We start from the raw sequence: 22,282 nt of genomic DNA on the forward strand, positions 1-22,282 counted from the left end.
ATTCCAAAGTTTTAACATAGTTGACCACCTCAGCGGGTCGGTTGACTTTTTTGTTGACCATTGACTTTTCATTGACTTTTTACAAAAATTGCTTGAGACCTTTCGTAGCGTATTTCGACATCCTAATTCCAAATCCGCACTCCGTTTTCCCAAATTTAGTCGTTTTAGTTGAGTTTTACTAATTGGTCCAAATATTATGTTTAAGTGTGATTACTATCGGAGACTTCGACTTTCCTAGTTTGAATAGTTGCAACCTCGCAAGTATATGTGAGCGGGTCTTTTCTTTTATATAGTATATATATTTGTTTAGTTTTCACATATATATTTAATAATGAAATTTCTACGTGATTGCCATAATTAAATTAATGTTTATAAAAAAGGTCGTAATGTTGAGAATTATGAAATTATTCTGAATCCTGCGAATGCACAAGTATGCATATTATTATGGGATGTCTAAATTATATTTGCGGCCATGAATAGTGTTATGTTGACTAGAATTATCGATTTACTGTTGCTTGATCATATTTACGTTATCTGCTCATCGTGTGATGCATTAGTGTTAGTACCCACCCGAGTCAGGGCCAGTCTTTCACATGTATGTTCACATCGCACCATACGCTTACTTTGGATCCATTGTAGGTGCTAGTCCTGTCCAATATTTCTATAGGCAATTAGGTGTCATATGTAATACGCATAACGTCAGTCTTCATGTGATTGTAGTACTATAGCGTAAATCATTATTACACCCAATCATGTTCATGTCAGAATATCTATGCATAAACTCGTCTGTGACATGTCGATTAGTACTCGATATGATATGTTTGTTTATGCGGAATTATGTGATTACCGGACGTTATGTATTTATTTACGAATGTCGTGACACATTGCATTCTTCATATATTATTGGCTTCGGTAAGTGTATTTCATACCATACGTAATATATATATATATATATATATAGAAACTATATTTGTTTTACAGCGATGGGTTATTACGTTTTCAAAAAGTTTTACAAAGCTTTATTTGTAGGCCTACTCACCCTTATTTTTCGTCCCTCCAGGATTTAGTGGCAGTGTTCGTGTCGACAGGGATTTCTGGCAAACGTTAATATCAGAGATTACTTCCAATGGTATACTTCTTATTCTAATTTTTAATACACTTTATTTATGATCTGACATCACGTGTGAAATACGTTCATTTCCGCCGCAACCTTATATTTAGGCACTTTTAGGTTTAACTTTATTTACATTTTCCACATTACTACACTTTATGGCTTCATCACCCTTCGAATGTCGGGCAGTACAACTCAATTCGGAGTTTAAGTAAACATTTCGAGTTAGGATGTGTCAATATATTTTCCTTAAAACTTTTTATTTAGATAAAAATTATTAACAGAATTATCCAAAATAATCATGGTTTACATTGTAATTCATAAACCAGTGCTCACATACGTCATAATAATAAGGCTCATTCAAATGGTGGCCGTTTGGTTATATCTATTTTTTTTATTTTTTGAATTATAGAGAAAACAGATCCCCCAGCCTTTTCCCTCCATTCAAAATTTTCAACTCTCCTCTCTCCTTCCTCCTCCCACAGGGCAACCCCTCCGCGGCCCCACCACCAAATTCCAAGAGACTAATGAAACTCAAAAAACCCTAGCCTTGCTGTCCCTACAGCTCCACCGCCGATGGCGATGAGCCCCAACGACCGACCCAAAAAGAAAACCCTAACACCGATGCAAGGCCTCGTCGGCTTGATACGCGAGTCCCTGCCGCTTCGGCCTCCGCGCCGGGACGAGGTAGGAGGCGGAGGAGGAGGAGGAGGATTTGGTGGCCTGGTGGGGAAGGTCCGCTCCAGCCTCCGAAATTCGCGAATTGGACTGTTACCCAAGGCTCCAGTTTGTGCTCTTCCTCCGGTTGCTTCGAGAGACGACGCACCGCCGATTCGGTGGCGGAAGGGCGAGTTGATTGGGTCCGGTGCCTTTGGCCGGGTTTACATGGGAATGAACCTCGATTCCGGAGAGCTTCTCGCTGTGAAACAGGTCTGCCTGCTTGATGATCCTCAAGATTGAATTTGGTTTTTTGGTAATGGATTTGGGGTTTTGATGCTATTGTGATTCTTACAGGTGTTGATTGCGGCAAACAGTGCTTCAAAGGAGAAGACACAGGCATGATTCTGATTTTGCATAAATTTCATTGCTTTCTATCAAAGTTTTAATTTTTAGATTCTAGTAGTTGTAATTTTTGTTGGGTATTGCTTAATTTGCGTTTGGAAGCATACAAAGTTGCGATTAATTGAATAAACTAAGCATTTCGGTGATAAATTTGTGTTCTTTGTTTGGCTGCATATTAATGACCTCATTTTTTGTGTGCTAAGTTACTGTTAATAGTTTGAATGATATGTTTTCAGATGTGAACACTAATTTTCATTTTGAGACTAAGTGACTGCAGTTTTGTCTTTCTAATCTAATGAAATCAGGCTCACATTCGAGAGTTGGAGGAGGAAGTGAAGCTTCTTAAGAATCTTTCACATCCAAATATTGTTGTGAGTACGATTGTTTTTGTTCTTTTATGGAAGTGATGGTGATCACTTACTGTCTTACTGTTTTACTGTTGTTATTTAGAGGTACTTGGGGACTGCTAGAGAGGAGGATTCATTGAATATTCTATTGGAGTTTGTGCCGGGTGGATCCATATCGTCCCTCTTGGGGAAATTTGGATCCTTTCCCGAGTCTGTAAGTATTTGCTACTTCTAAGTGATTGACCTCTGGTGTTTGGAATATCAATTTTACATTTTGAAAATGTTACTTGTGCAGGTTATACGAATGTACACAAAGCAGCTGTTATTGGGTCTTGAATACCTTCACAAGAATGAAATCATGCATAGGGACATCAAGGTATCTCCCCATTTGAACTGTTTAATCTTTTCAGTTAGAGTATGAGGTGACCTCTCTCTCTCATTTAATCATGGGCATGCTTCATATAGGGTGCAAACATCCTTGTGGATAATAAAGGGTGCATTAAACTTGCTGACTTTGGTGCATCAAAGAAAGTTGTTGAACTGGTAATGACATTTTTAGTATGTATTATGGATAAATGATTTTATTGTCTTTTTCATACACATCAATAGCAATTTCATTTATTGCTACAGGCTACTATAAATGGTGCCAAGTCAATGAAGGGTACTCCATACTGGATGGCGCCTGAAGTTATTCTTCAGACTGGCCATAGCTTGTAAGGACAACTACTAACTTTTATGCTGAGGATGGTCACACTACTCACAATTATATCTTGATACAATGTCAATTAGAACTTAGAAGTGTTTCTTAATTCAGATTTGAAGCAGATTTGAAGTATCTTTACTAAGTTTAAGAGAGTTGACTATTTTGTGATAATTCCTTTGCTATTTGTTTTATCATTTATCAACCTTGTTTTCTGCATTAGCCATTATTTTTAGTCAAAGTTTTTTTCCAGTACCTTACTGAGACTTGTTTTGCAGTCTTGTGTGTGCCTTTTCTCTAGGACTGGTTCTACTTAGGAACACTCTCCTGGAAGTTTTCTATTTCAGTTGTGCATATATTAATCAGATAAGGTTCACTGATGTTGATATTTTGTATACAGTCTGTTTACACAAGAAATGGTACAACCTTTAACGCACTTCTCATCCTAATCTCCAACTAGAAGCATGTTCTCATGCATTGATGATTTGTCCCATCTTAGTTGGTGGATTCAGCTACTCTGTGTTTCTGATGCTTGGATCTCATTCGTTTTGAATATGTTTTTTTAGCTCCGCTGACATATGGAGTGTTGGATGTACTGTGATTGAGATGGCTACAGGAAAGCCTCCATGGAGCCAACAGTATCAGGAGGTAACCCTTCAAGCTGCTTTAGCCAACTAATAGTTTGATTATTGTGTCTAACATGACTAGAATTTTTCTAATTTAGTGTGGTTTTACCGAAGAGGTTGGATACTAAGATTACAAGTTTTTCTTTTCAGGTTGCTGTTCTTTTCCATATTGGAACAACAAAATCTCATCCACCCATCCCCGAGCACCTCTCTGCTGAGGCAAAGGATTTTCTGTTAAAATGTTTAGAGAAGTACAACTATGAATTTTATTTTTCCCTAATTTTTTCCATTTGTACAAGCTAAACATACTTTAGTTTCTCGATAGAATATGCAGATATAAATTTTTTACAAATGCCATCTATTTATATTTTTCCTTAACTCTTATAATCCATATTTTGGTGGCAGGGAACCTTGTCGAAGGTCTTCTGCATCAGAGTTAGTGCAGGTAAATATGAATGCATACAATGTTGCATATTAGTTCGTAGTGTAATTAGGAATGGGGCGTTACATACAAGCAGATGCGTCATAGTTTTCAATCATGGATATTTGACTTCCTAGGTATTATGTCAAGGATAGGATAATAAAATAAATAAATCGTGTCCATCTAAAACTACGGTCGCCTGTGAAGGTCTTTTTCTTCTTCTTCTTTTTCACTAATGAAATAATATGCTGGTCATGTGCAGCATCCATTTGTGATTGGGGATTATCAGGAACCTCGTCCAGTACTTCGTGCTTCATTTATGGTTGGTATAATTGACTTAGTTTTATTGGTTCAACTATTCTATCTGTTTGATCATTGTTCTACAATCTTCATTATTGGTATAATTGAATTAGTTAATAACTAGTTTTATCAGGAAGCTGGAAACGAGATGGCAGCACCTGGGACAGATCTTAAGAACTTGTAAGTCTTATCATTTAATCGTTTCGGAATTTATTTCTGGTTGACAATCTTGCCTCTACTAATTTTATTACCACTACAGCCCTTTGATCAGAAGGTCTACCTGTGCCGGCTTGAAGGATATTTGTGATATTGGCTCTGTTAGGTGCTCAACTGTATATCCAGGGAATTTTTCAGGAGGGAGCTCCCGCTGGGGACCTTCCAGTAATGACGACGACGACATGTGTCAGATTGATGATACAGATGACATTGTCCTTGGTTCATTTGCAAAATTCAGATCTGTGGTTGGACCTGATGAATTAAACAAGGTAATGAACTTTTTCCTTGTCCCTGTAGATCATTCAGAGTAATAAACTCCAATTATGATGAGTGATTTGATTGTTTGAAATAGAGTTTCAATCCCATGTGTGAACCAAATGATGACTGGCCATGCAAGTTTGATGAAAATCTGGAAACGGAGAGAAGTGGAATTAACTTCTCCCCTTGTGAAACAATACATGAGGCTTCTGGGAGCATTGGAGCATCCCAAAAGGTGGAGACTGAATTCATGTTTCCTTCTGGGCCATCAGCAGCTGAAGATGATGAGGAAGTTACAGAGTCAAAAATAAGAGCCTTCCTGGATGAAAAGGTACTATTTATGTCTGCTGAGTTATTTCCTGTGCAAATTAGTGGTGAAATCATTCAACAATGGTATGTTTGCTCGGAGTTTGTGTGGTAGGATTCTAATGCAATAAACTTGCTCCATGAACCTAATCAGGCGTTAGATTTGAAGAAGCTGCAAACACCTCTATATGAAGAGTTCTGTAGCTCATTGAATGCAGCTGGTATTGGAAATGCAAATCGTGAACATGTTTCAAAGCATCTGAACTTACCTCCTAAGAGTAAGTCACCGAGTCGCGCACCTAGTAGAAGATTCTCTACAGCATTTGATGCTGCAGGCCCTGGGAAACATACAAGAGATGTATCAAATGCCAGTGGTGTACATGACCGAGTCTTGCAGGAAATTCAGCCACCTCAGCTTAGTGAATGGAAAGAGCTCCCTCATGATCAGAAAGAATCATTTAGTCTGAGGTTTGTCTTTGGTGTTTGATGCCTTTTCATACCTTATGTCTTGCACTATTCTGCTGTAACCGAATGGAGATGGGTTTAATTTCAGTGCAAGCTTTTCTGAGATGCAAAGAAAGTGGAAACAAGAGCTTGACGAAGAGCTCGAGAGGAAGCGAGGCAAGTTTTCATTTGTATTTTTCAACCTGGCATAACTAAGATTTGTTTTGTATTTATGTATGTTGTTTTGTTTTGATTAGAATGATCCTCTCTTTTTAAACTTGCGGGTGACCGTATATGATTTTTTTAGTATATAGCACGTAAATCTTACTGGAACTGGCTTGATGCAGAGATGATGTGGCAGGCTGGTGCAGGAACGAATACGCCATCCCCAAACAAAATTCTAAGTCGACAAAGAGAACGGCTAGGGATGGTTTTCCCTGGAAAATGAAGTGTATGTATGTACCTCACTTGTATCTATTTTACCATGATTTAGAAATAAGTTATGCTTTTTGATTGGGAGCCCACAGTATGCACGCACTCGGTAAGGATGTTGTCCAGTATTACATTGGTCCCCTTGCCGTAACAGGCCGTGCAACCTTCTGCCTGCTGCATTATGTCTCATGCAGCATAGCCAGAAAACGTCACAAAACCAATGATTTGTATTGATTTTAATTTATGTGGCCTTTGTATCTTACTGCTGGATATGAGACATAAAGTACTTGAGTTTGTATGAATTTTATAAAATTTCAAATATATAGTATGCTGCAGATTCTATCATGCATTCCTCACTCTCTCTCTCTCTCTCTCCCCCCCCCCCTTGTCAGTGGGGTGATTGAATATTTTACCAAAATGCAAATTTCTTGGATCAAATTGTTGAACCCACTGCATTTGGGTCATTTTATAAAACAAGCCTTAGCTTTTGTTTACGTTTATTAAAAAGGAAAATTAATGAAAATGGTTTGAAAATTTTGAGTTTTAACAATAAGAATAAAAAAAAGGTAAAGTGAATAGTACTAAGATTGATTTTTTTAGTGTAAAAATATGATTTTTCGGTTAAATGAACAGTACCGAGAGCTTTCGTTAAAGTTCCCTTATTAAAATTTTATAAACTAAACCATATTCACATGAAAATAGGTGACTTTTGGTGTGAATAGAGCTTTTTCGGCGTCCATTTCTACCCCAAGATAACTCTTAAAAAGGTGAAATTGTTCCCATTCGGAATAGCCTGTAAATGAATGTAGTGACAAGAAAGACAGTCTATTTCTAGCCAAGTAATCCCCAAGGCAACACATACAACCCTCAATATATTTTTAAACCAAATTTGTAAATCAAATGATGTGGTAGTAGATGATTGGATTATTAATTAAGTGTCAATTAACATGTTTGTTTCTTATAGGTGACACATCATTTAGTTTAAAATTTTGGTCTCCCTAGCATTACTAATTTAATTATTGATTGCATATAAACAATCATGACTAGTCACAAATGAATTAGTAAAAATTTTCTTTAAAAGTGTCATTTGCTAAAATGTGTCACTCTAACTCACTCTTCAACAAACTCTTCAAATTTTATTTTTCAGCTTAAAATATTAATATCTTAACTTTATCTAAACTTGCACAACCCAATTTGTTAACTTGAAGAAGTAGCAACTGACCTTGTATTTACAAGGTCAGTAGTGTTAATTCTTTAATTTGCTAACAAGATTGTTAGCTCTATTGCATATGCGTTTTCCTTAGGTGAGAGCATCTCCAAAGGAGATGTCAAAATCCTAGGTGGAATGTCACTGTACATATTTGGCATTAAAAGTTTTTCCGACCGAAGTGTTATTTGTTGACTGGATTTGAAGGTTTGGTGATTTGGAATCAAATATGACATCTATGTCAAATTAATTTTTAATTCATTTTAATGATGGGTCCCTTATTCCACTAACATTTCAACTAATAAAAATTATGTTTCAACATTTTTTTAATTATTAAAAAAATTTAAAGTTCTATTTAAATAATAAAATAACATTTGACAGTTCAGATGAAAAAGTACAAAATTTGACATAAGATTTCAAATTAACACATCAGCCATCAATTGTAGTTTGACTCTTATAATTTGACATCTTATTTAGAGATAATCTGACATAAAAAATTTAACTTTGCTTTTGAAGATGCTAGATGAAATGTCAAGAAACATGGGCTGGGTGAGAAAGGGTAATATAGAAACATAAAATCCCCCGCGTCATATGTACCCTCATTGTTTCCTTATTTGGGTATAGAATTGACCATAGAGCTCATCACCATGACTTTCCCTCTGAAAAAATCATAAAAAAAAATCTTTAAAAGTTCCTTTTGTTCCCCAGACAAACTACCGAGTGTGTGAGCATTTAGTGGGTGAGTCAAAAAACCTAAAGCAGGTTTAAAGTCTCCATTTTCCCCAACCTTTGAATATTTGCATAGCAGAAAGTTTAGGGAACAAGGAAGGGAGAAATGGTTCGGTGTGCTGTTTTTTGGCTCAGTACACTAAATGTCATAATGCAAGTAGTATAATTTTTTATTTATTTATTTAACTATTTGTATTATAACATTTAATGTAATGAATTGTGCTGCGATCTTACTGAAAATTTTCTTTATGAAACCAGCGTATAGCGGGGAAGGGGGCTGATTTTTTAAATCATTATTTTTGTCTCGGATGCGGTGGGCATTATATTTTTCTTTCTTTTGTTGGTAAATGAAATGATAACTTCTTGATGTGAAAGGCCAAGATCGTTGGGGCTCTCAACAAGATGATTATATAGATCATTTGAAAATAGCCTAATGTATTCTTTGAAGGCGAAGGAAAAAATTTCTTACGAATACAATAATATATTTATATCAAGTAGTAGAAGATTTGGACTAAAAAATACAATGAGTTAATCTTAATAATTCGATGTTGAACTCTTTATTTATGAGAATTGAAATCAAAAGACTATTACTTACAAATTAAGAAGAACACCATCAAACTGTAGTTTTAAGTAGAAAACGTTGTTATTGTTACATTCAATCAGCTTTTCTATTGAGAAGGATGGGGTTAAGTGCTTTTTTATTGTCAAAAATTCATTGGAAAATAAACTTGTCATGTCCTAAAGTAGCCCCAAATTACAATGAATTATGAACCGGACCATTTAGTTTTTGTTCACAAGAACAATGGTGGACCAGCCCTTATTTTATATTTTATGAGAATATCAATCGTATGATTCTCATGAATATACTTAAAAGTCCAAAGATTATAGGTGAGGTGGGTGACTGGTGCATATCAGCTGTCTTTTTATCCCCTCCTCTCACCCTCCAACCGATCCCTCCCTCACTTTTTATCATGGAAAGTTTTAAGGACAAGGGAAAGAGACAATGAGGCATGCACCAAGCTTGGTCGAAGGGTATGAAGTGGTTCAAATTGTCATTTGTGGAACTTGCCAAGCTCACACAAACCCACGTAAGAGATTTGAGTCATCTGACATTAAGAAGAGACAATGAGGCATGCACAAAGCTTGGTCGAAGGGTATGAAGTGGTTCAAATTGTCATTTGTGGAACTTCGCAAGCTCACACAAACCCACGTAAGAGATTTGAGTCATCTGACATTATGTTTTTGCAAACCACAAGAATTGTGACAATTTGATGATCCTCAAGGTTTTTAATTAATGAGGTGGAGAGTATATGTTTGTGATTGTTTCCAGGGAAGAAATGACTCTGTTATGTTACGTGCTGAGTATTATAGACATAAATGTATGTATACTTTATCATGAATTGTGAGTAAGATTCTATGTCACGTGTGAGAGAAGATATTATATCACGTGTGAGAGGGTTACTTTCTATACATGTATAATATATAAATTATGTATATATATGTAGCATTCTCTTTTTCTCTTTTCTTTTCTTTTCTCTGTCAATAATTTGCTCCCTTTTTTTGTGGCAATTGTAGCTAGCTGTGAGTTCATGCTTATCCATTTATGCGTGGAAAGTTAGTATGAGAGGAAAAGATGTCCTCAAACTTATATTTCAAGTCAGTTATCAAATCTTGCAACGGATTTAGAAGATGTTTATAGACTATTGATCGTAATACTTTTCTGTATTCATTTAAGGCTTATTATATTAACACCTCATAAATTGTTGAATAAACCACATACTTAATATACTTCACATTTGCTTTTTCACTTAAAAATTATCTTAATACACCCACATACTTTCCCATAATATCCCTACACCCCATATTCTCAATATACATCTTATATTTTGTACATTCACCCCACATCTGATCCAGCAAACCCTTCGACAACACTTTACTGACTGCACAGTCATTACTATTGCGCATCGTATAACATCTGTTCTTGACAGTGACATAGTTCTGCTTCTAAGTCACGGTTAGTATTGCCATATGAATCCATTCAACTTTCCTAATGATCCTCATAGTTATTTACTATAATGTGTTTTTTATCGTGTTGTAGGGATCCAAAAGAAGAAAAACAAAAGAACTCCCAACACAACACCTCCAACAAATGCCAGAGATAAAGCTTTTAATTTGGACCAAAAATGCCGACTGGAATTTGACAAAAATGTTGCCTGGGATTTAAATCATATATGGGTTTGTTTTCAATTCCACCATTACAACCCATCTTGTCTATTTTTAATATTTGGTGGTAATTTAGGTGTTTAATTCTTCATGTAATCATTGTGATCCCTAAAAGATGAATATGAATATAGAAGTTTAAATAACGCAGCAAACGCAAGATTAAATAATTATCGATATCGGCGAAATCACTAAAACAATGAAAAATATGAAGTCTTACCTCATGTGAAGCTTCCAAAACATCGATTTCGTATTCCATTTGTCAAAAACAATTTTTCTCAATCAACATGTTTGTAGTTTCATTAGTTAGGGTTTTGTTCAACAATGGAGGGTGGGAGGGTCTTGATAGTTGAAAAGATAAATAATACGCTAACTGTGATTTGGGGTGTATTTAGAAATTTTTATTTTTTTAAAAACCTAATAAGGTCAAAATTGTCATTGCATAGTGGGGTAAATAAGTCATTTAATATTAAATTTTAATGTGAAATGCATTCAACATTTTGTGGGATGTTAATATAAAAAACCTTCGTTTAATTAGTAAAAAAATTAGTCTGCTATAGTTTAATTAGGCATTAAAACTGTTTATATTTTGATGAGGGGGGACACACGGTTTTATCCATTACCAGACTAAGACTATTGTGGTCAATTTTTGCGCGGTCTCCTCCTTTTTGGGCTGCTTTCTTTGCCATTGTATACATTTGGGGTCCAAGGTAGCTAGGGTGGATATGGTGGTGGGGTATGAAGGATGAAGGATGAGGGGAAGCTTTTGCGTACCAGTGGTGGTTCCTTTTGTTGGTGACGCCATGGCTGGTGGCGTTGGACCCATGAAGAATGAGATTCTCCTTTACATATACATATGTTACTCGTATTAGAATATTGGTCATATAGTCATATGTGATGGTGTGAAACATGATGGAAATTGAAAGAGAATTGATGTGTCATAGATTAAAAATGAATATTTTGAGAAGAAAATGAGAAATTATTGAAAATGGGATGTTGCACGATTTGCAAAATGGTATAATATCCTTAACAAAGTGCAGCAATGAATGTATTATATTTAGGCTTTAAAATGTCCATATATAAAAAAACAAAAACAAAAAATCTTATAAATAAATTACTTTAGGATGTTGTGTTTCTACTTATGTGTCATGAGTTTGAAACTCCTCATACTCTAAATTATTGTCATAGTTTCAAACATCTTCCTCCCCTTAATAATATTTTTTTTTTAAATATTAGTTTTGGGTTTTGGATATTGATATTTACCCAACAAAGATTTAGATCCATTAGTAAATACACAGAATTCCATCTCATTTTCTTGATGCCTAATTGTTATTTGTTTCTCATTCATGATAGAATGACAAACTCTTACGCAGCGTGACAAAAAAAAAACAAATAAACAAACAACAACATTGAAATTCACAAGAAAATATGATTAATTCTCAAAGTTGTTTATTGAATAATTATGAAAAATAAAAACCCTAACACCACAACCTATAGCCTTGTTAACATCCTAATTGAAAGGAAGATATGAAAAATAACAAAATATCAAAACAGATCCTCAAAACTTAGCTAGAATGCTGCTAAGCGTAGAGCGTTCCTCGTGATGACATTTTCTTCAAAATGATAAATCATGAGGATAAATTGGACACCACCCAAATTTACAACGTTTAAACTTTATTAATGACTTTATGCCTTTAAATCTAATTATTGATTTACTCCGCATCTGATCTACATCATTAAAAAGGGGGCCAATGATATATTCTAGAGCTTTAGATTCTATCATATATGGATGACAAAAGGACAATCTACAATTAAAGTTAAATGGATTGTGCAAATTAATTTGAAAAGCACATGCATGATTGAACTTTCTCCATATAAAAATTGCAACATTGGAATTGCAAAGAGTGCTTACGCATGAAACCAACCCGTCTAAGTAATTAATCTATGAAAAAGTTATGAAAGTTGTTACGATCGAAGGTGTACTATTACAAATTGGCTCTTCGAAGCTCGATCTGCTCTCTACAAAAGAAGATAGTGGAACTTGTATATCGTGGCTTGGCTTTGCACGAATGATACAAACAACTTTCGAGTCCTTAACTACCAAGAAATTAAGTAAAGCTCCTTTCTTAAAGAGGCAACAAATAAAACCAATCGAAATGCACCTTTGGCGTTTCACTAAATGTCCACACATTCAACTTTTACACGTGGATCAATATTATTGGTCATCTATTAGCCTCGTGGATCAGATCAAATAAAGTATGGCTTTGTGGATTCCATGCATACACGATGTCGTCAAGAGGTATTTGCAAAATAATTAATCCAAATGACATTAAGAGGAAAATTAACCAAGAAGAAAAAAATTACTCTAGACAAATAGTGCACATCTGTAACTAATCATCGCATTAGGTAATTGCTAATCTTTTTTTTTTTTTACTTTAGATAAATTTTGATATTATGTAATACCATAAGTTTAGGGTAGTGCAATCCACACAATTAATTTTACTTCTCACACACTCCTTCTCAATTTTCAATCATCGAATCGAATGAATTGAAGTTGATCGATGGATAAATATTAATAAATGTGTGTGGGAGGTAAAAAAAAAAGTGTGAATAGCACTACCCCATGTTTAATTTCATCATTATAGCACATACCATATATTTAGATAACGATCACTTAGTCAACCATTTTTAACCAACTTCTAGTTCTAACTATACACTCCTACTTCCTGATTTACCGACAAAAGAAAAGCTAAGTATCTATGTTTTTAAGAAACAAAAAGAAAATTGCCCCAAGTTTAAGAGACAACAAACTTACTCCACCACATCTCTTTTAACTCCTCACACACAAGTGATATTTCATACACTGATATGTTATGCATTAATCTATAGTCATCAAATTTATAAGTTTTCACTATCATCATTGCAGTTAAAAGCGTACAATCCCTACACCCTATATATTCGTCATTTTCGTGCCCTTAAAACCTCTATGAACCCGTAATAGTAAAACAAGAATTTTGGAAAAGGTTAGAAAACGTAACAGAGAATTTATGTCCTCTTCCCGTCCATTCCAATTGACAGTTAGGGACTGAGAATTATTGCAACCTAATGCAAATTAGCTGGATGCATAAGTTTGAATTTTTAACTATATGGAGAAATTCAACCCAAAGAAGAACTATTAAGGCATTGGAAACCCTATCAACGTACATCTACGTGGACTAAAAATGTAATCTGGCCAACTTCCAAATTCCTGTCCTTTTTAGTGGGGACTCGGTTTCCTTTTCACAACAACTCCAGTTCATGTGGATATGAAAGACTTTGCTCTACGATTCTGTTTTTGACACGTGGTTCACATTTGGAAGTATATTATACACTGTTTTCACAGTATTCGAATCGACCCCATAAGGAAACACTTCACCGTTTTGTTTTTATTTTTTTTATTTTATTGATTTATTGCTTTTCAAACTACTTCCGCGCTTAATTTTCAACTTATGGAAGTAAATCATCAGATATTCGTAAAGTAGGATGTGTGGGCACAAGAGAAAAGATGAAATTAAGAATGAGGACAGAAATGAAGCTAGAGATTTGTATGAATGGGATATCCTGAAACAATAAAGTCACAATTAAAAAGCTCAAAAATTTATTAAAAAAACACTTATTTATTATTCCATAAAGTTTTTCATACAACATATTACAATATTCATTGATGCGTTTTCATGTTTTAAAAGCGTTGCATGACAACATCATTACAAATATCATCAAATATTTGTCTTAATAAAAATAACTATGTCATCATTCATCCATTGATCTCTAAATTAGAAAGCTCAATTCTAAATTGTAGTGCCAAAAACGAATTAATGAAGTAAAGTCATATAAAATACCTTGTGGAGTAAAGTTCTTGCATCGAATTTTGATAATTGATTACTTGAATTCAAACTATCTATGAAACTCCAAATTCAACTAAGTTTTGGTTGAATGAAAGGGGAGGAAAACCCTGAGGGTAATGCTAGAGAGACCAAATTTGTAAACCAAATAATGTGGATATTAATGATTAGATTATTACTTAAGTGTTGATTAACTTACTTATTTCTTATTGATGATACCTCATTTGGTTTGCAAATTTGGTCTCTCTAGCATTATCCAAAACCTTGAGAAAATGAGGACAAGAATTGCTTTGCCATGGTGGTGGGATGAGTTTTGTAAGGATTAGGGACCTAGGGTTAGGAAAACGGGGAGGCACAATTAAATTGTCATCAAGTGGGGCATGGGGAATGCAAAATGGTAAACTTAGTTTAGTTGTCTACCAATTTTTTTTAATTGTAGTTTAATTAGGGCTGGTCATGAGGAATTGAAATGCAAACTATACATTTTTTCTTCTAAGGAAAAAAAAATGAGTGGGGGTGCCCCCTAGGCCTACACTAGCTCAGTCCTTGAATGAGGATATCCGAGGTAAGTAGGAGTGGCTGCAATTGAAGATAAGATGAGAGAAAATCACTTAAAGTGGTTTGGACATGTGAACCGAAGACCTATAGATGTTCTGGTTAGAAAATGCGAGTATAAGATAGAAGTTCAAGGTAAAAAGAATAAAGGAAGATCTAGAAAGACTTGAAAATAGACTTTAAGAATAGACATTAAGTATTTGGACATAACGAAAGACTTAATGCTAAACTGAGCACAGTAACGTCTAGGGATGCTGATCCTATTTAATAAGATAAGACTTTGTTATCGTTGAAGTAAATTATCAACGTTAAATAATTGTTAGGTTTGAAAATTCACGAGATACATGCAGACAATCGATGAGTAGTAAACCGCACGCGCGTTATCCTATCGAGAATTCCTAATGAATGGATGCCCTAACTCCACGATGGAGCACTACCTTCCTCTATCTGGTCTGTATATATATGGGGTATGTACTTTCATTGTTGCATGTGACATTTTAAGGGAACAAATGGAAAAAGAATTACTGTCGTCATTACTCTGATTGAAACAGACCGACCATTAAACTGGTCGGCATGCACTAATTCAAACGGCTCTAACCCTAGCTCTTGTTAATAGGTACTGTCGGCATACTCTTGTTGAAAGACTTAACTGACCTTCATATCTAACCATATTATAACACATAAAGTCGTACATCACGTTCAACTGTTGTGGGTAGATAAAAGGACCTGTGGCTAATAAACCTAATATAAAAATTCATATTCGTTTATCCATCTGATTAGTCACTGATATTTTTCCCACCTTATTTTTCTGGTGGTGCAATTTGAACTATCAACATTGAAGAATCTTTCCAAAAGGATGAAAACAGAAACATATATGGTAACTGAGTGCATGGCTATAGCGTCGTTGATGATAGGTTGATAACATGTTCCAATGGTGGTGAGAGCACACAGTACGTACATGAAGATGAAGCAGTATGATTAACTATTACTATTCAGACTAAAATGTAAGGTCGATAGCACGCATAGCTACCATGAGACACTCCCCCCCTTCAAGCAACAACCACTACGATTCCACTTCCCAAATCCCCATCTTACTTTCAGTTTTGCAGGCCAAACCGTTACCAAAACCACCGCCAGTTTTAATTTCCTACCTTTCTTTCATAAACTCTCTCTCTCTCTCTCTCTAGGGGCTCTCTGTATACCAGCCCTAGACTGCAGTGCCCACTTGCGACTATCACTATCAGGCTGGCAGTTATATGAACCTTCTATCCTTTTGTGCTTTTAGCTGCTACACATCATGTTTCTGATGCCCTTGTGGGAAAATTTTGGTTCTGAGTCACAGATATGTTGGTCCCAAAAGCTTGAACGATATAGATAAGATCATACAGAATCCATCCTTATTTTAGAGATAATCCAATGTATGATACATTCTTGCATTGCACTATATATGGTTATTAAAGCATGTACAGAAGGGCAATAGTCTATATATTCACCATTGCACTATATCCAGTTAAATTTCAAATTGCTGATGGCATGGCAGATGAGTTAAGAAATGGAACAAGGAAAACATGCATAGTCTACATATTCACCATTGAGCTAGCTATGGCAGCTCGAAAATAACTCTTGGGAAATTCTGCTTACTAGCCTGTTAAAAATACAACAACTAAAATTAGCCGCGCTCTCAAAATGCAATATTTACTAACTTTTTTGACAAGAATATCCTCAATAGTGTGTCAATAACGTATTAATATTGTGTTGATACTTTATTAACTTGAGGGTATTTTCATCCAAGAGGGCTAAAAGAGATTGCATTTTGAGAGTAGTGCTATTTTTGGTTGGTGAATTTGTAAAAGGGCTACTAAGCCCAATTGCCATAACTGTTCTGCCATGAGTTTAATAGCTCACGTGACAAGAGATATAGAGAAGAATACTGAAACTTATATACTCACTTATGAGCTAGTTGTGGTATCTTGAAAATAATTCTCCTATCTTGGGTTCAACAAACCATCTGACGAGAGAAATAAAGAGAAACATTGAAATTGCTTGTGATATTAACGGAGTTTATCTATCATGTAATAAGTCTTGTGGGTTGGAGAGTTAGTCTCAGTAGTTATTAACACCATCAATTACTTATCATAGAATGGATTTGACTATTTTTAAATGTTGAAGTGGCTATATTTTACCGTGCAAACATCACAATAACAATCATTCATTTTCTTTATCATTATTATTTAAAGAACATTTCTAGAATAATTTTGTCAATTAAATACCGTTTAATAATTCATATGAGTCGAACAAACTTCATGATAAACTGTTGATTTGTTTGATACATATGAATAACTAAACGATCTTCAGATGAAATAAATTTTTTAGAGAAGATCTTTAGATGATTAGAAAGAGAATAATTCCTTCGACTATAACGTGTGTATAAGAAAAGAGGATGGCACAACATTACATGTAATTGTTAAGAAGGAATAACTCCTTACATATACGAAAAATAGTGTAATTTCCATCCAAAAAGTATAATTTTCCAACATGTATATGGGGTCCACCCAGATCTCACCTGATTACTGCCAAATGCCTTTTGTAGGAGATTTTACAGTGTGCTAGAATTATTTTGCATGCATGTTAATTCTCTTGGTGGAGAGCAACTGCAAGAAAATTTGTTTTTTGTTTTAATGAAATAAAAGTTAATTACTGCATTAATAATATAAGAACCACCTCCCATTGTGAGTGTTTTAGCACTTTATTCAATTCAGAATATTGATGTCATTGAAATAGATTTATTTGAGGAAAGTCTGATCATTTCTGTTGTCTATGTCTTTCTGTATGCGTGTATATGTGTGTGTGTGTGAGAGAGAGAGAGAGAGTAACGAGATTAACTACCGACTATCACAGGGATACATTATGAAGACTAAAAGGGAATTTGTAGAATAGAAAGAGAGAAAGGACAAACAGAAAATTGTGAAATTTTGATCACACAACTGGAGAATACTGTACTTAATTAAACCTTTAATTACTAAGAAGCCTAATTAAGTAGACACCCAATGGGGCTCCCAATACTTTAACCATCCTTTCTCCTCACACTCACCACCACCCTCTTTGCACCTGCTTGGCCTTTTAAACTTGTCCATTCCCTCTTCACCCCCAACATTCAAACTATTCCCATCCACCTCCTCACCTTCCATCAAGCACACATTTGATGTCTTACCTTCTTCTTCTTCTTCTTCTTCTTCTTCTTCTTCTTCTTTATTTTCTTCGACTTCTTCTTGATCTTGTTCTGCTTCCTCCTCATTGATGTCATTTTCACATGCTTCATTTTTACACCCTTCATTGTATTCATGAGTGGCTGCTGCTTCTTCTGAGTCAAAACTGGGAGAAAAGGTTTTTGAAAAGCACAATCGAAGGCGGCCATTGCTCCTTTCAGCTTGGAAGAATGTATGACTTGAAGGGGCCTTGACAGCCTTCATGATCAGCCTACCATCTTCCCTGTGAGGCCTAACTTGTAGAGAATCCTCACCACTTATTGTTGTCAACGGAGGTGGGAAACCATGAATATTATTCGCCTTTTTTCCACCCGAAAATTTAGGCTTATTTTGTCGCTCCCTTGGCACAGCATTCGATTCTGATTCAGGCGTTGGTGAGAAAATGCTGAAGCTTTCTGTGATAATGGCGCCGGTCTCGCAGCCTAAGTCTTCGGTGCACATCTCCAAGCTCTTCTCATTTAGCTTGGTAACTGATGAGGTCCTGTAAACCCTAGGAGGGGTGTAAGTATTTTCTTCGTCCACCTCAGCAGTAGGGTTTTCTAGTGAGGGTTTGGAGATAGCTTGGAGGAAACTCCAGCCACCCACCAAGTCAGATTTTTCGGAGGTGGCCTTATTGCTGTTGATTTCCTCATAATTATTGCATTTCTCTTCAGAGAAACAACCCTTGATTCCTAATTCTTGGGTGCGAATTGGAGAGATGTGATGAGCTACTGGTGCCGAAAACTTTAGCCTTAGGGTTCTTGGCTCCACAAGATGAGGAGACTCCAGGCATGACTGCAGACCTTGGCACACGATTGTCGCCATATACGATGACAATTTTCACCAAAATTTGAAGTGGGAAATGACGTTTTTAGCTGGAAAATGCTATGAAAGAAGAGAGAGGGGAAATAGGGGATTCAGATGAAAGGTCTTGTTGTTTTGTGGTGTGTGAGAAACAGGGAAAACAGAGGACTCTGTGTTTCGGGTGTTGAGAAATTAGAAGGAAGAGAGGTTTCTGTGTTGTTTGGAGAGAGAGAGAGAGAGAGAGAGAGAGAGAGAGAGAGAGAGAGAGAGAGAGAGAGGGAGGGAGGGGAGGGAGGAGAGAAGAGAGGAAGGAGGGGACTGAGCAGAGTGATAAGGGAGGGTGTGGGGTGGGTATTTGTAGTCCGAAGTGGAAGGTATAGAGCTCAGAAGGAGAGGTGACCCAGGTGGGCAGGGGGGCCTTTTTTGCACCACTTGAATTATACAAATTTTAATATGGTAACACACTACAACTAGGCAAGAAAAGGAATTTTTAAAATAGTCCTATAACCTTTAAGAGAGAGATTCAGGCTCACTATTTTTTTTTTCTTTTGTACATTCCTCTTAATTTCAGTTTTTATTTTTTCTTTAATTTGTTCAATCTGTCATCGTTTCAGAGGGGGTCTAGAGGTCCACTATTAATGCACCAATGTCGTTCCCAACTTATTCACTTGCTAGCCTAGCATGTGTGAGGTTTTCACAAAAAGCTTTTGTGCAATTTGAAGTGAAACCGAAGTTATATTCTATTTTGTAGGGTTTCCAAGATGGGACTTTCACATTCTTCAACATGCCCCCTCACCTGAGGTCACTCTTTAGTGAGCCACATGTGCATCCAATCTTACACCAGTCACATTTATGTTTTTTTTCCTTTTGTTTAGGCAGTAGAATATTCAATGCTCACAATTGGAAGGTTCGGGTCGGGTTGAGGTCATTGTTCAAAATAGTAATCATGCTGATATTATTGGGTTGTGTTTTATCACAAAAGTGTCTCAGTGCAATAAAAAGTGTAGTCATTCAATATATGTTATTATTTGTCATGTCAAGTTTCCAATGTAGGATTACATTCTTCAATACTCCTCCTCACGTAGAACTGTGTCTTTAATGGGCCACACAAGCAACTAATTTCACATCAGTAACCTCTTCTTTCTTTATTCTCAAGGAGTGGAAAATTTGTGGTCAGCTCTTGGTCATTATTGGAATGGTTTGTCAAGTCCAGCTCAGTTATCATGTCATTGTTTCACCATCAGATTAGCGGTCCACTACTAATTGTATCGATATTGTCTCAATTCAACCATCTATACAAATTGGCAATTATTGAGTTTTATCACAAAAAACCTCATTGTAATTAGAAGTGAAACCATTCAATATAGTTGTAACTATCATGTCAAGTTTCCAATGTAGGATTACAATCTTCAACCCACTCCAATTGCTAGAAGCAAAAAAAGCAAAATGTGTTGGAGGTGAAAAATAGTGTACATAAATCATTTTCCAACTTTTTTTTTTAACTCCAATTAACTTTTTTTTCTTTTAAACTTTGTGTTTTCTCTTTATTAATCATATTAAATTTTGAGTTAATATGAGGATTTCGAAATTTTCAGCAAAAGATTTTTTTTATTCTTTCTCAAATCTCATGTAGACAAAAATGTCCTTATATGGGCATGCATGACTGAATTTAAAGAGAGAGACAGATGGAATTTATCATTTCTTCAAACTTACCATATTTTCCCATTCATTTCCAAATGAAAGCCAACAAAGGCAAGGGAGAAAAGGAATCCTCCAAAAATTTCTTGACAGTGGTATTGCTTTTTCTCTTTCCGAAATATAATACTTACCAATTAAATACCTGAAAACACTATCTGCTGTCTGGTGACCAGTTTTTTTTATGTATGATCCATATGCCGCACGAGTCTGGCATTAATAGTATGTAAATAAAGAGGAAAAAAAAATACATCAGCACACACCCTTCGACATTACTAGATTTTGCACATATTTATATATTATGCTCACCGCAGATTGTATACACACAATCAACTTAGGAATATAGGGGGACATATTTTCTTGTACCAGATAACTTGCTATACTATTATCAGGTATCAGCTTATGTTTTATTTGAATGTGTAGTCCAAATCCACAATTTAACGATATAAAATACTAGACTTCTTGTCTCTTAAGATGCTCTTGTTGTAGAGAGGGATCACTTGTAGATACCTTTGAGTGACAAAGGGGTTTTCTAAACTAATAATACAAGTCATAAGAAAATTAAACCACATGAAACTTTAATATTGGCTTGCAATGCCACCGTAACATTTTAAAAGGGCGGGTGGGTGTAGGTACCTAAGTTTCCCCGTATTGCGAGATGGTAATATATAATGTACAGGGTTGATTCTTGATAGATGATCTGACCACAGAACATTAGTATTATATGCACGTACAAGTAAAGTTCGACTTATAAACAATTAGTCTAACGACAGAACATTACCTAGATCGAAATCTACGTGTTATTCTATATACCAGACCAAGATAGGAAGATTCATGCTGCATGCATTAAGAGGGGGGAAGACTGTCAGCGCAGCTGCATGCATCAATAATTATGTTTGTAGAAATACAATTTAATTAATGTCAGCAGGGAGACAGAATCCCACGGGCATATTTTCCTATGGATCTTTGAAACAAGGAGAGGGAGATGGAGTGAGTCCCACTTCAATATAACCCTGCAAAAACTAGCCTATCTTGTTCAAATAATGTCATAATATTGCCTCATGCCTGCCTGGTCGGAATATTTGTCAACGCAACTACTGAACATCATATTTTCGATTCAAAGTTTGCGACCTACCCACCACACAATTTCATTGAAATCATGTTTCAATTTGATTCAAACCTTGAAACTTGAAGGAATCTCTCAAAGGTAAGGCCTTTAATAATTTTTCTTTTTTATTTTTCAATTTTAGTTTTTGAAAGGCCATGTGGTTCCAGTTTTTTTCTTTTCTAATCACCCAACTTGGTGGATTGTACATAAAATTTGGTTTGTGTTAACAATTATTATGTTCCTGCCGTCACTTTGCATCAATCCCATAAGGCCATAGAACCTGTACATGAATCTTAACTCCCTGTAGAGCCACTGCACTGACTGTACGGACATCTTAGGTAGACATGTTAAAAGCTAGCTAAGTGATCCTCCACTAGGTTACCCTTTTGCATGTCGGCCGGCGATGTGCTTTGCTATTCATACCTAAGGCTATGTTTGAATAAGAAATTTTTAAATTTTAAGGGATTGAGTCTAAATTAGTACGATGAATAAAAATGTAGATAAAGGTGATCAGTTATGCCTTTTATATGAGCATTATAAATCTCTCTTACATGTCTATGTACTGTAGATAGAGTCTTCTTTAGGATCGTAGGGGACTCTTTCCGCCAAGGACGG

At 35.6% G+C, this 22,282-nt stretch overlaps 2 protein-coding genes across 5 annotated transcripts; one reads left to right on the top strand and one right to left on the bottom strand.

Annotated features, from left to right (window-relative positions):
* Positions 1-1,487: 1,487 nt before the first annotated feature.
* Positions 1,488-6,572, top strand: LOC103445902 (mitogen-activated protein kinase kinase kinase NPK1-like). 4 transcript variants are annotated; one of them, XM_008384954.4, is made up of 18 exons: positions 1,508-2,041; positions 2,126-2,167; positions 2,479-2,544; positions 2,624-2,734; positions 2,816-2,896; positions 2,986-3,063; positions 3,151-3,233; positions 3,499-3,639; positions 3,787-3,868; positions 3,997-4,097; positions 4,252-4,291; positions 4,530-4,589; positions 4,692-4,747; positions 4,827-5,052; positions 5,136-5,372; positions 5,502-5,815; positions 5,901-5,968; positions 6,139-6,572. In XM_008384954.4, the coding sequence occupies exons 1-18, from the start codon at positions 1,688-1,690 to the stop codon at positions 6,237-6,239; spliced, it is 2,241 nt and encodes a 746-aa protein (XP_008383176.3). In that variant the 5' UTR covers positions 1,508-1,687; the 3' UTR covers positions 6,240-6,572. The 4 variants fall into 4 exon arrangements, with proteins under 4 accessions (XP_008383179.3, XP_008383176.3, XP_008383177.3 ...); XM_008384955.4 differs by having other exon boundaries at positions 4,701-4,747; XM_008384957.4 differs by lacking the exon at positions 3,499-3,639 and having other exon boundaries at positions 1,488-2,041; positions 4,701-4,747.
* Positions 6,573-17,847: 11,275 nt separating this feature from the next.
* On the bottom strand, positions 17,848-18,885 carry LOC103445901 (protein FANTASTIC FOUR 1-like). The gene has a single exon (XM_070815971.1). It carries the CDS (start codon positions 18,883-18,885, stop codon positions 17,848-17,850), a length of 1,038 nt encoding a protein of 345 aa, XP_070672072.1.
* Between the last annotated feature and the right edge of the window lie 3,397 nt (positions 18,886-22,282).

This window comes from Malus domestica, chromosome 16 (assembly GCF_042453785.1).
Source record: "Malus domestica chromosome 16, GDT2T_hap1".
In the NCBI taxonomy this organism is placed as follows: domain Eukaryota; kingdom Viridiplantae; phylum Streptophyta; class Magnoliopsida; order Rosales; family Rosaceae; genus Malus; species Malus domestica.